This window comes from Rhinopithecus roxellana, chromosome 2 (genome assembly GCF_007565055.1).
Source record: "Rhinopithecus roxellana isolate Shanxi Qingling chromosome 2, ASM756505v1, whole genome shotgun sequence".
Classification (NCBI taxonomy): Eukaryota; Metazoa; Chordata; class Mammalia; order Primates; family Cercopithecidae; genus Rhinopithecus; species Rhinopithecus roxellana.
This window is the reverse complement of record NC_044550.1, coordinates 172,756,169-172,770,609: the sequence shown is the minus strand read 5'-3', so window position 1 is coordinate 172,770,609 and position 14,441 is coordinate 172,756,169. Positions and strand designations below refer to the sequence as shown.

Here is a 14,441-nt window from a genome sequence, read left to right as displayed (position 1 = left end):
TAAAAGGGCAAATTATTACAGTGATGGAACTTTTGTTTCCTGAGGAACATCTGAAAATACCATTTTCTGACTTCATTCCTTAAATACTCAGAAGTTTCAACTATAATGAAAAAAAAAAAAACTACCGTGTTAGCTTTCAGTTTACAGATCTATCATTCAGACTCCAAGCCAAATTACTTTAACAATATCTATGATATGGCCCAATTATTTTTGCAATCACTCCTCATTTCTATTTCCTATTAAATGTTACCTTCTAAATATTTTTTACTTCTCCTCAATGAAACTTTTTTCTTTTTACCTATGTAAAAGTTTTAGTTAATATTTTGTTCTATCCCTCTTTATTTATTTTGCTTGACATCAAGGACAATGAACACAATTTTATTTTTACATTTAATCAGAGACCTGCACTGGTTTAAAAGTAAAAACTTTACATTGGGAGATAACCACTAACAATATCTGTAACTTTCACCTGGGATGGCATGACTTGCATCATTGTTTTCAGTGGACTTAGTAAGCCCTATGCAAGAAAACCCTGAAGCAATGAATCTTAAGTTTTATTAGTTGCTAGACTTGGAATAATTCATCACACTTTGAATTCTAACAAAATAATTAGAATAAGCTCCCTAAGCCAAACTTCCAAAAATATTTTCATCATATTGCCTCCAAAGTCCCTATTATTCTCTCTCATAGAGAGGTACACATTCTTTGAGTTACTCAGTTACTCTTCAATAAGGCGATCTACACCATCCATTTCAAACTAAAAGTATTGGATTCCAAACTGTGTACTTGGTCATGGCAGAAGATGTAGTAGTCTCACCAGAAATTCTAAGAACATAGCATTTGAATCAGGTACCTAACTCATTTGCATTTTTCCTTGACTATTTCAAAAGTTAAAATGAGATGGTTTAATTTTAGGTGTCAACTTGGCTGGATTGAGAGGTCTCACCGGCTGGTGAAGCATTGGTTTGGGTGTGTCTGTGAGGGCGTTTCCAGGGGAGATTGGTGCAGGAGTGAATGGACAGAGACGAAGGACCTGCCCTCAATGTGGGTGGGCACTATCCAATCAGCTGGAGCCCCGCTGGGACAAACAGGCATAAGAGAGGGCTTATCTCTCTCTGTTCTCTCTCCCCTTCCGCCTTCTCCTCCTATTGTTGGACATCAGGCTACAGGTTGTCTTTTGGACTCTGGAACTTGCATCAGTGGGCTTCCTGGGGCTTTTAGGACTTCGGCCTTAGACTGGGGACTGCTCAGTTTGTCCAGTTCTGAGGCTTCCAGACTTGGACTGAGCTATGCTACAGGATTCATAGGCCCTTCAGCTTGCAGAAAGCCTATTGCGGGACCTCTCTCCCTCTGTGATCATGTGAGCCAATTCTCCCTAATAAATCTCCTCTCATACATCCTATTGGTCCTCTCTCTCTGGAGAGGCCTAACACAGCACCTTAGGTAATCCTGGTCTTCAATAATTTCATAGTTCTGCCTTCCCTCTCTTATGACAACTTTTGATAAAAGAATCTTAAGCAATACAAGTCTTTATCTGTCCTTGTTGTTCTGTAGCTCCTAAGTATTTAATCATACGGGGCCTTTTCGTGTAAATTCCAGTTGATTTTCCTTTTATTTCGGGGTTTCACTGTTAACAAAAATTAGGCATCTTCTTGTAAATTGTTGCGCAAACAAGCGTATCTGGGCTCTATTTATAATCTTGTCTCAATTCTGAGCTTTAAATGGTGCAATTACCACTGATTCTTCGGGAAACAATTTCATTACAGCCATACCTACTTAAAATGGTATTTAGATATTGATAATGGGTTTTTATTTGGATTGAAAATCAACTTAAATTCGCTGATAAAACACAAGAGAAAGTGATGGATCCAGGGTTCACCTACTTCTGATCGTATATTCTTCAGAGAGCCACTTCAACTTCCTGATTCAAATTATTTATAAACTAAAGGCAAAGGCATGGTATAGTAACAAAAATACTTTATGTATGCTTGTTAAGGGAGATGCACAATTGAAATTAATGACTTAAGAACCCATAAGAAAAAGGGTCTGTATCTATGAGCAACTAGCAAACACTACTGTCAAATATCTATATCCCCGTTGAGTTTACATACAGGACTTCTTCAGCTTGCAAGTTGTGTATCCTAAGTTAATTACAAGTCATCTGTTTGGAATTAAGAATGTATCTTCTAATGGGAAGAATACTATAAATGGCAATTACCTTCCTAAGCAAGAACACAAGAGACTACTTAACATGTAACAGTGAAAGGCTACTAAAGCAATGCCTGGTACAATATCAGTAATTATATTAAATACTCCTGAACAAGAATTTTTAAAATTCATTTTGGATGGCAGTGCTTAAGAGTTTATTTACTGAAAGAGAAATAACTAGATGGAGATTCTAAGATAATCTGCAGTATCTAAAACATAATGAAGAAACTGCTTTTCATTAACAGCCAACTTTTCTTCAACCTATATCTCAGCATAGAGATACAATCAGCATTAATATTTTTATTACCTAAAAGCTGTGACTACAACAGTGTGGAACACAGAGGGAGTGGGTAAGAAAAGGGCCTGAGAGGATAATTTCACATTCCTCTCATTAAGGGAAAAAACAGAGATTGGAGGGAAAAATATTCTAAAAGTTCTCATACTTTCACATCAGAATCACTGGGAGGGATGGTCGAAATAAAAATCATTCAGCATCAGCCCCAGAGTTTCTGATAGGGTAGATCTGAGCCCCTACACTTTTGCTTTCTACTTGAGGACTCATGTTCCTAGGCATGGGTGCAAAACTGACTCAGGCACAGACAGAAGCACAAAGAAAGTGAGTCACTGCTGTAAATCACGCTCACCTGCTGCTGCCCCTCCACTCCCTAATGATCTGTCTGGAGGCGCAGCCTGTTTACGGTCATGCTCCATATCCCCTGCCTGTGTCTGGATAGCTGAGTCCTAACAACTTCCAAGACTCTTACAGCAGCTAAACTCTAGCTACTGCGTCATCTCCTTGCAACTGTATTTCGATTCCATATCCAGGCTCGTGGTCAGTGTTCGTAATTCCATTAGACTGCAGACCCCTCAAGAGGTTCCTGATTTACCTGTGTGTCTCCAGAGCCTTGCTCACAGTTGGGCTCTCAGGATGAACTTCAGGAATTTTTGTTTAACTGAACTGACACGGATCACCACCTTATCACTTTGATTACGCTGCCATACCTGGTTGAGAGTGCTTTTACTGAACGCTGAACCTGGCTTGGTCCCATGCAATCTGATGCCTAAGCTCCACCCTCCTATAACTCTTACCTTTCTTAAGTTCTTTCTTCTAGAACTCCAATCTCCACTACCACCTACCCCAGACCAGCCAGTTTTTCTAACTTGTTTCATTAAAAGCCTTCACTAGAAAATAATAAAGTGTAGAATGGGTGGAAGAGAAGAAAACTGATTAGTAGCAAGATCTCCTCCAGACGGCCCTGAGCTTCTAATGAGTGCAGACAAAGACTGATAAACACAGGGAACCACCACTCACCCCCAGCAAAAAATACGGTAGGAAAATTCCCTACTGATTCAAATTGTAACTAATTTTCAAAGACAAAGAGAAAATCCTTTAACTCCTACCCTTCTTAATCTTACAGAATTCTGACCCTTAAGACTGTCTAAGAGAGAAAAATAGGAGGAAAGGTACAGATGACAGGTTTTAGATGAAAGATATTTTACTTGCAAAAGCAATAACCAAAAAAATATTTTGCAAAAAGGGCATGACCAATTTTTACAATTGGATTTGACAAAAAAAAAGAACAGGTTTTGCAAATACTGCATGTTCTCACTTTTAAGCGGGAGCTAAATGATGAGAACACATGGACACATAGAGGGAACAACACACACTGAGGCCTTTTGGAGGGAGGAGGGTGGCGGGAGGGAGAGGATCAAGAAAAACAACTAACGGGTACTAGGTTTAATACCTGGGTGATGAAATAATCTGTACAACAAACCCTCATGGCACAAGTTTACCTATGCAACAAACCTGCACTTGTACCCCTGAACTAAAAAGTTAAAAAAGAAAGAAAGAAAGAAAGAAAGAAAGAAAGAAAGAAAGAAAGAAAGAAAGAAAGAAAGAAAGAAAGAAAGAAAGAAAGAAAGAAAGAAAGAAAGAAATAGGTTTTAAACGACTAAGTAAGACAAAAGATGTCAAAAGTATTAGGATGGAAAGTCAATGTCAACATTTAAGTCATGGCGTAATTAAACTAAAAGCAGCCATACCCAGTGTTATTATGCAAATACTACAGAAAACCAGCAAGACATAAAAAAATACCCACACACACTGGAGGGGGAAAAAAAAGAAAACTTAAAGAAGTGTATAAGAATCCCAAAAAAACAAGAGATAGAGCCAGCCAAAAGGATGACTATAAGGAAAATAAAATCACGGATCTGGTCTCTCTCCCTCGTCTTTTGTCCCTGGTCTCCCTACACTTATGTGGTTTCTCCTTATTGCCATGAGAATATTCTGAAATACAAATCTGATAATGTCAATTCCATGTTCAAAAAGTTCTGGTAGCCCCCTACTGTCTAAAGAGCAGATTAAACATTTTTAACATAGCAGGTCTTCAAAAGCCCAGTCCTTTGACCAGTATGATCTTCCAATATTCTTTTTCCTCTTTCTACTTTCTGCTCTGATCAAAGAACTAAACTATTGTCCCAAGAGATACATTCTTGCACACCTGCGCCCGCCCTGTTTGGAGGCCTTTTTAATACATATTCATTCCCTGGGAGCAAGTTCAAATCTAAACAAGTCCGTGGCTCTCGCAGCAGGCTGTTCCCATCGCAGGCGCTCTCTCCTTTCCCTAGCAGGTTATGTTTATGATTTTACCTGTTACAGCACCTGTGTGTGCGTTCAGATGTATTTTCACTAACGACTGAAGGGTAGCAGAACATGCCACCCAAAACATGTCATATTGGCATAAGGATTATTTCTAGCTACAGGCTAACTGAAAAGCAGATAGATACAAGAAAAGCTCTCTGCTCTACCCTAGCTGACGAAAAGCAGGACATAAATTTAGAAAGGTATCCCTCCTCCCCTCTCCACTAGAAAGGACAAAAGTTCCTCCCGGGAGAGGGCTTTGGACCCTTATGAGCTTAGTCAAGGCACCAAAGGAATCTACATAACAAACATTACTAATTAGACTTTGTCTACCATTAGTCTCCCGTATATTTGCCTTCCCACAATTTGCTTTCCCTTAAGAGACTCAAGGTCCTTCTCCTTTGTCTTGTCACTTCTCAAAAAATGTATTGCTCCTTGTTGAAAGGCTACATAAGCCAGAGTTCTATGCCACCTCTTTTGAGAATTACTCTTTTCCTGAGTTTTCTCAATAAACTTCTGTTTTTCTCTTGTTAATCTGTCTTTTGTTAGAGGTCCAAGCTGAGAAACTGGAAGGGTAGAGGGAAAATTATTTTTCTTCTCCTACATTATCTATCCCCCCAACCCCAAGAGTCTGCAAGATCTTCTGAAGAAGTCAGGGCATGGTAAGTGGTTAAGTGCTCAGTAAATGCTTTCAGAAAGAATAAAGGATGGAGAGACAGTCCTCATGGCTTTTTTGTAGAGCCGCTTCTAAAATGTGGGCCTGCTCAGACAGCAACTGTGAAAAGGAGCTTCATATAGGAGATAGGGGAGTTGTTTAGCTTCAGAAGCAATAAAAAACTGGTCCTTGGGTTTTAAAATTGTAATATATAGATACACATGAAAATGGCAAGACTTTAAATCATTACTTAAAAGGTACCTTTGTTTACATGGCATTTACAACGGACACAGTTTGAATGGATTCGTAATTTGAAAATCGTCTACAGATTATGTCTGCTGGCAAAGCCGACATGGTAATGATTTTAGTAGCAGAAGAGGAACACAGCCAGCCACCATCAAACAAATCAAACCACTGTGCAAATTAACCACCTTCTCAGCTACTTATATAAAATATTCTTTCTGTTTTTCTTTTTGTTTTCTTGAGACAGAGTCTCACCCTGTCGTGCAGTGGCACAATCTCAGATCATTGCGGTCTCCCACTCCCAGGTTCCAGTGATTCTCCTGCCTCAGCCTCCCAGGTCGCTGGGACTACAGGCACACACCACCATGACAGCTAATTTTTGTATTTTTAATAGAGACGGGGTTTCACCATGTTGGTCAGGCGGGTCTCGAATTCCTGACCTCAGGTGATCCATCCGCCTCGGCCTCCCAAAGTGCTAGGATTACAGGCGTGAGCCACTGCACCCAGCCTCTTTCTGTTTCTGTATCAGGGACCTGGTCAGGTGAAGCTCAAAGAATTATTAAATGTCCATTTTTCATCATGTTAAAGTAAGTTGACAGCTACTTATACAAGGAACAATTCAAACTCACAAGCAAGCAATTCAAACACTTACAATCTTTTTAGAGATGACAGTCCCCAAAAGGCACCTGGATCTATACTACTAATAAGATTGTTTCGGAGGTCCCTGTTAAAAATAAAATAAAAGTTATTCACATATCAACACTGTAACAAGTATTCAGGCACACCACACTTACCTGCTATACAAAAAAACAAAAGTAAAATAGGAGGAAACTGAAGTCAAAATGATTAAGTCAAGATCAAGCCAGTAGTAAATGGCATAGTCAGAATGCAAATTTGACAAATCTAGCTCCAGAGCCTTTTGGTTTGGTAAATAAAAGAATAAAAATATATGTCATAAAAGAAATATGTGACCTAATATATTATTTAACTTCACAATTATCACTGAACTACAATCATATACATTACTTCTATAATTTCTTCCTTAGTATGCCATACTTTGAATATCAAAGTAAATCTAATTACAATTGTCACAAACATCATTCAATTGAATTTTTAAAACCCATCTTCAAAAATATACACTCTAAAATTCATGTCTTTTGGTTGTTCATATATTTCCCTTCCCTGGCCTTCTAAATTTGGGTTTTTATCTTTTTTGTTGTTGCTGTCATTTGAGACGGAGTCTTGCTCTGTCAACCAGGCTGGAGTGCAGTGGCATGATCTTGGCTCACTGCAACCTCCACCTCCCAGGCTCAAGCAATTCTCATGCCTCAGCCTCCTGAGTAGGTGGGGTTACAGGCGCCTGACACCACACCCAGCTAATTTTTGGTATTTTTAGTAGAGACGGGGTTTTGCCATGTTGGCCAGGCTGGTCTCGAACTCCTGATCTCAAGCAATCTGCCTGCCTCGGTCTCTCAAAGTGCTGGGATTACAGGCATGAGCTACCACACTCGGCCTATGGTTAGGTTTTCTATGAGGTGAGGATATAAAATAAGTGTGTGATAAACCACAATACATAGCTCAAAGCACAGATGCACAAGCTTCATACCACGTGGAATTTGATAGCAGTCACCATTTATCCTCATTCTTCTCAATTACGCTGGCACGTCCGTGCAAGAGCACTGCTACTTAGGGATGGGAGGCAGCAGTGAGTGTCTCAGCCACATCCCTCTACCCGTGTGGTTTTGCAGATAGGCTATGGCTACAGCTCTCTTCCTGGTCACTGGGCTCAGCTGGGGACTTACCAGTCGCCTATACAAGTGTTTGGCTAGACCTCTGCGGAGAGCTGACAGTCTAAACACAGTCCTTTTCCCTAGACCACACTTCTGCCAGTGACTGGCCCACTCTTTAGCTTTATGGGACCCCCTCAGCTGGGACTGTCTGTCAGGACTCACCTACAACCTTGTCTGCTGAAGCCAGAGTGGCCTCTGCTCATCTCCCAGGGAAGCTGAAGCCAGATGGCAAACTGAAACTCTTTTCAGTTTTTCTTCTCCTGACATCCTTACATCACAGTGGCAACCTTGCCCCTTCTTTATATAGCCATGTGTACGCTTCCAACACTACTCCTCATTTAAGGATGCACACACCGTTGGTGAAACAAAACAGACATGTAGAGAAATGCTCAGTACAAGCCAAGGTAACCAGTACCTCCAGGGTGCCTTAGTCCCTTATTTACTTGAAATGTACAACACCTTCCTGGAAGCAGACCCTGGAACACTGGCACCCCCTGTCAGCACAGCACTGAGTGAGGCTCTTTAACGACAATTGCTCCGTCATGGGCGTTCTCACCTGTGCCCAGGCAGTCTAAATTATTTAGAGGAAAATCCTCAGTTTGCCTTCTCCACCCACTCCAAATCAGAAAGCAGCGGGCATCCCTTTTCTACCTACGCGACAGAAAGGACTCCAAGGAAGTCTCGCAGCAATGAACACAGATTCACGTGTTTTCTTCCATCCAATCAGAGGCACATTCAACGTCACTGTGCCAGCAGCTAATGAAAGTGAACTGCTGTACATGGCATGCCTCATAACATGTGCGTTTTCTCTCAGGCTCATTCTATCAATACAGCAAAAGTTACAACATCAAAATTGGCTTCTGGTTGGATTCCCCAGACATTTCACAAAAGCATCCTGAGGAGGTTGGCCCTTCGCTCAGCAGCGAAGCCCAGAGCGTATTTACCGTAAGCCCAGCATTTTCGATGTGTCAGTGACCCTGTGGCTTCCCACACTATGCGTGTTTAATACCTGGTGACAGAGATTGGACTAGAAATTCTCAAGAACGCTGCTCTGGATATGCAACCTGTGAATTCTAGGATCACTGTGGCCTCCAGCAAATCCTATGGTCTTTCTTGCATCTCATCCCCATTTTAACACATGGGCACTCCTCAGTAGCCAGGGTTGGGATTGCAATTCTACCACCTCCCCACAATCAGAGCCAGGTTTTTCTAAATAAAACCAAACCCCCTGCAGCTTCCCCCACCCCCCAGTACTTCACAATATTGAAAAAAACAAAATGATTATTAAACATCAGTATAAAATCTATGCTCTGATTATTATCACTGGATAGGTAATTCATTAATCAGAATTCTGAAAACTTCATATTCTATAAGAAGAAAACAGCTTTGTCGATGCTGGTAACTACCCTAACTTTTCGGGTTTTTGCACCCAACCTCTAAGATATTTTCTAAATAAAGTATCTGAAAAGATCTGAAAAAGTCAGGAAGCATCACAAAATACACTTAAATGGTCAGAAAAGGTCTTGGTAGTCAGGTAAACTTACAAATCCCATCCTTCTCTCTGGACTTCCAACCAGCTTTTAAGTTCTCCTCTTAACTTGGAGTAAAAAGATGGTCCCTGGTGTAGCAATTTCAACAGAAAGAGGAATATTAGGCAGAGGGTAAGTTCCCTACTGTGAACGCCATGGTCCCAGCCAGCATCCTTATCTCCAGGTACCTGCTGCAGCAGACACTGACAGCACAGCAGTGCTCACACTTGCAGTCCCTCTATCTCCAACTCATCCCCATGCAGCTTTCTCTTGGGCACCTCCTGAGAGTCAATCCATGAAGGTCAGAGGTAAAGGGCATGAATGGCCATAGGAAGAGCCCTCACCCGAGAGGAAAACAGAATATCCCAGAGGGCTGAGTGTGTGCCTCACTGGCTCCCAGCAGTCCCCAGTACCAGCTGTCTGCCGCAGGAGCTGCTTGGGAAGACACTGCCCTAACGGCTGCCCTTGCTTCTCATGGTCCAGCACCACATATGAGGGCTGTTGGGCAAATCTCCCAACCAAATTACTACACTGAAAGCTCACCTGGGGACCTGCTTCTGGGAAAATGCAGGTTAAGATATCAGCCTGGTAATGTGAACCAGCCAGTACCCAGGCCAAGGAGAGACCTAAGGGCAAATAGCCACTCCACTCTAAGGACAAATAGCCAAAAGGTGTAGACCAGAAGCCATTCAAAAATTCAAAGTTTCTACAGTGAGTGAAGGTGTGAAAGGTTTGCAACTATCAAAGGTTCCAAAATTTAATAGTAATAACACTATAATTATTGCTATCAATTATTTAATGTTTGTTTATTTGTTTATTTATTTATTTGGTGGGGGGAGCAGCCTTCTCCATTGCTTTAAGGTGGAAACACCTCTACTTCTCCATATGGTAGAGGTAGTGCCCCCAAATTTTCAACACCATCCCTTAAGGTGTGACACCTGATCAACCTTGTGCAGATTTTTCAAATACTCTGGCCTTAGCAATTATATGACTTTGGTCTAACTACACCCAGGACTTGTGGGAGAGGAAGGGATGAGCATAGACATTCCCACTGGTTTGATAAGAGGTCAAGATCTGAGTCTGGAGCTGCTAATGGCCCTGTTGCTATAATCTGAAGAAGCCAACAGAATGGAAAAGAGAAAAATGGTGAGCCCCTGGACCCAGCCAAGCCTGAAATCCACCTCTAACTCTGGGCTGTTTAGATGCACAAACCACTAAATATAGTGAGTTGGTGTCTATCACTTACCAGACCATTAAGACCTTATAATCACCCTAGGAGGCAGTGTCATTGTTTAAGATGCGGAAACTCATGCGCAGAAAGATTCAGAAATTCAGCCAAGTTCTTGTTCTTAATAAGTGGCCAGGATTTAAGGGTATCTTTCTGATTGACACAGTGGAGATTTGCTAAAGGAACCAAGTAAATGTATAGCTAAAATAATAGGAAAACAGGTAAACCAAACACACTGAAAAGTTGGCCATGATCAAGTTGAGTTGCTGGAGATAACATTCTTTCGACTTCTCCATATGTCTGAAAAACTAAGTTATTTTATGTGGTAACCCCCAGCCTTCCAACTAGGCCTCAAAGTCACTGCCTCTCTGTCCTGGTCATCATCATCAGCCTAGCCCAGGTTGTAAACCACACAAGTTCTCACCTACGTCCGATTCTCCATCTGAAGTGATCTTTTTAAACACAGACCTGATCAAGTCTCTGCTCTGATTGAAACCTGAAAAACATCCACAGTCCCTCAGAAGGAAGTTCAGGTGCGTTAAGGTAACTTCCAAGACTACCTGTGGTCCCAGCCTTGCCCACCTTTCCTTCACCAACTCTCACTTCCCATCTGCTCAACATCTTCCCTTAACACTCACCCTGTCTCTCTTCATTTATACCAGTCATACTGCAAGATGTTTCTAGAAAGGGTATTTCCTCTCACCTCTAGACCTCTGCACTTGGGATTCCCTGTCCCGAACACATCACAATCTCCTCCAACTCACAACTTCACCTCCATCCCTCTTCACCCACGTATCCTTGAGGCCTTGGGTGAAACTCCATTCCTTCCTCCAGAAAGATACCTGTGAACGCTGGGCACACTGGCTCATGCCTATAATCCCAGCACTTTGGGGGGCCGAGGCAGGTGGATCACCTGAGATCAGGAGTTCGAGACCAGCCTGGCCAACATGGGTGAAACCCCGTCTGTACTAAAAGTACAAAAATTAGCCAGACGTGGTAGCACACACCTGTAGTCCCAGCTACTCAGGAGGCTGAGGCTTGAACTCAGGAGGCAGAGGCTGCAGTGAGCCGAGATCACACCACGGCCCTCCAGCTTGGCGACAGATCAAGACTCTGTCTCAAAAAAAAAAAAAAAAAAAAACCCTGTAAATAACAGTGCTCTGCGCCCTGTCCTGTGGCATCTCTTATCACGCTGTACCAAGTGCACCTCAATTACTTCAACTGTCTTCACTGAGAGACCACAGGTTCCACAAGAGCAGGCTCTGCTCCACTCAGCAAGGGGGAGACACCCAATACAGGGTGTGTGGATGGATATGTTCATGGACAAAAGAACACACCAAGGCTAGGAGACAGAATTACATTAACCTTTCTATAAAAATATTTTAGGCCGGGCGCAGTGGCTCACGTCTGTAATCCCAGCACTTTGGGAGGCCGAGGCGGGCGGATCACAAGGTCAGGAGATCAAGACCACCCTGGCTAACATGGTGAAACCCCGTCTCTACTAAAAATACAAAAAATTAGCCGGGCGTGGTGGCGGGCGCCTGTAGTCCCAGCTACTCGGGAGGCTGAGGCAGGAGAATGGCGTGAACCCAGGAGGCAGAGCTTATAGTGAGCCGAGATCCCACCACCGCACTCCAGCCTGGGCGACAGAGCGAGACTCCGTCCCCCGTCCCCCACCCCCAAAATATATATATATATATTTTTTAGTAAGTTATGGTTGGCTACAAAATTACAAGGCTGTTCATAAAGCCAGATAATTTGGAGAATGCGGTATCTCATTATGAATCATTTCCATTTCTCCATAAAAGTAGACAATCATGATGTCTGCAATTGACCTTCGAATAATTCACCAAACATATGTAGGCATATTCCAATACAGAAGAAAAAAATGATGGCATATTGTTAATAATTACTGAATTGTTGAATCTGGGTAAGTAAATTGGTAATATGAAAGATTATGGCATCGTCCTTTCCATTTTTCTGTATATTTAAAACTTTTCATAATCAAATGTTTGATCCCCAGCATTTTAAGTCCCAGGAGGTACAGTTAATCATCAGGACTGACTTATTAGTTCCTATCTTCCTCCCTGCAACTCCCCAACTGACCCTCATTTCAACAAGATGATTTCATGAAAAAAGTCAACCTGTATGTTTTTCACTTGTTTTGCATAAGCTAAAAAGCTCTGTAAATAGAAATACATAATGTCAGTTCCATTTTTTTAAAACATACGTTTCCCTTTTCAGATTTTAAACAGCATCTACAACAGAAACTGATTTAGCTAAAGCAGTACATCAATTTGGAGTCAATGATGAACTGCATATGTTTCTACAAAATACCACTCATGAATAACTGAGTACTGTAATATAATTTAAAGATATACTTTTCCTTTAATAAAAAATTCCTGACATATTATATAACATTTAATAATAGCCATATTAATCAGGCATTGCCAAAATATATTTATAGTCAGATTCTCTCATTTAACATCCCCTTTTTCCCCCCACCAACCCACAGCTTCCCTAGTAAACAGGAGTCTGACTTCAGGATGTATGGCTAAATCTGAATACATTGGATCATTAAAGCATAAATGAGAAAAAAGCACAAGAATTGCTTAAATAGAACTAAAGGAATATTTTCAGTTCTTGGTAAAAGAATTGCCTCCTTTAGGAAAGAACATAAAGTAGACCAGGTAAGATCCTTTAACTGCAAGTATCAGAACCCTCAACTCAAAACAGCTTCAACAATCACAAAAGTAATTCTCTGGCATCACAGAAAATCAAGAGTTGGGCAACCTTTGTGGTTGCTTCCATCCATCTCTCAGATGCACCATCCTCAGAATGTAACTGTGCCTTCAGGCTGAGCCTGACTTACAATATGGAATCCCAGATTCAGAAATCACCTCCAACCACATAGTCATAAAAAGAAACAGACTTTCTTCTTGTACCTCTCCTTAAAAGCTAGGAAATCTCTCTCCACACCCCACAGCAGGCTGCTCTGCTCCTCATCTCTTATTGACTAGGACAGACTCTGTCAATAGCTGGAAGAGATACTGAATTACCTTAGTGGCCTAGGGGTAGGATTCACATTGGAAAGTCAAACACACTGACCAGTAGGCAACTGTAGCATCAGCAGTTAGAGTATATGGGGGAGGCATGTCACTAAATACTGGTAACTGAATATATAGCACAATACAAGAATGGCAATTCCATAAAATGAAGACAGAGATGGGGCTGGGCGCGGTGGTTCATGCCTATAATTCCGGCACTTTGGGAGGCCAAGGCGGACAGATCACTTGAGGTCAGGAGTTTGAGACCAGCCTGGCCAACATGGTGAAACCCCATCTCTACCCAAAATACAAAAATTAGCTGGGTGTGATGGCACACACCTGTAAACTCAGCTACATGGGAGACTGAGACAGGAGAATCGCTTGAACCTGGGAGAGAGAGGTTGCAGGAAGCCAAGATCATGCCACCACACTCCAGCCTGCGCAACAGAGTGAGACTCCATCTCAAAAAAAAAAAAAAAAAAAAAAAAAGAGATGGAAGAAGGAAGGAAGGCTACAGACTGGTGAATGGATGGATGATGGATATAAAAGTCTCAATGCTGAAAACAATCTAAAAACAGGTATCTACCAAAACACCAAGCAGAAAATTCATAGGAAGTATAAATTTAAGTAATTCTATCTTTTAATAATAATGTTTCTTAGCAAGTAGGCCAACAGAGACAATTATTATGCAAGTTTAGCAGCCTAATAGCATCGGGCCTCTAGGATCAATAATCCAAAACATCAATTACCTGGGGAGGGGGGGAAGACTCCTTGGTTGATGTGACAGCAGGGCCTATATACTCTTCCTGTAGATGTCTGCTCCCTTCCCTCCCTCACCTCCCTCTCTTCTGTGCCTTCCCCCTGGAGGTGTCCCTGCACACTCTACCGAAAACCGAAGACACCCTCAGCCCACAGAGAGCCCCCTTCTGATTGGTTTTGCTCTATGGCACTTACCACAATCTGTCATCTTCTTTATTTGTCTGAATCATTTCATTTATTGTCTATTCTCTCAATCACTAGAATGTAAGTTACATGAGGCAGAGAGTGTGCACTACTTGTCTTCTTCACTTGAAAAATGTCCAACACACAGTAACTCCTGA

At 41.7% G+C, this 14,441-nt stretch overlaps 1 protein-coding gene across 2 annotated transcripts in view; it reads right to left on the bottom strand.

Moving 5' to 3' along the window:
• The window catches only part of ADGRA3 (adhesion G protein-coupled receptor A3), a 130,359-nt gene that overhangs the window by 69,916 nt on the left and 46,002 nt on the right, over positions 1-14,441 (bottom strand). For both annotated transcript variants that reach the window (XM_010377214.2, XM_030924268.1), the window contains one exon: positions 6,400-6,471. In XM_010377214.2, the coding sequence (XP_010375516.2) occupies positions 6,400-6,471 (72 nt within the window). The remainder of the gene's footprint in view (positions 1-6,399; positions 6,472-14,441) is intronic.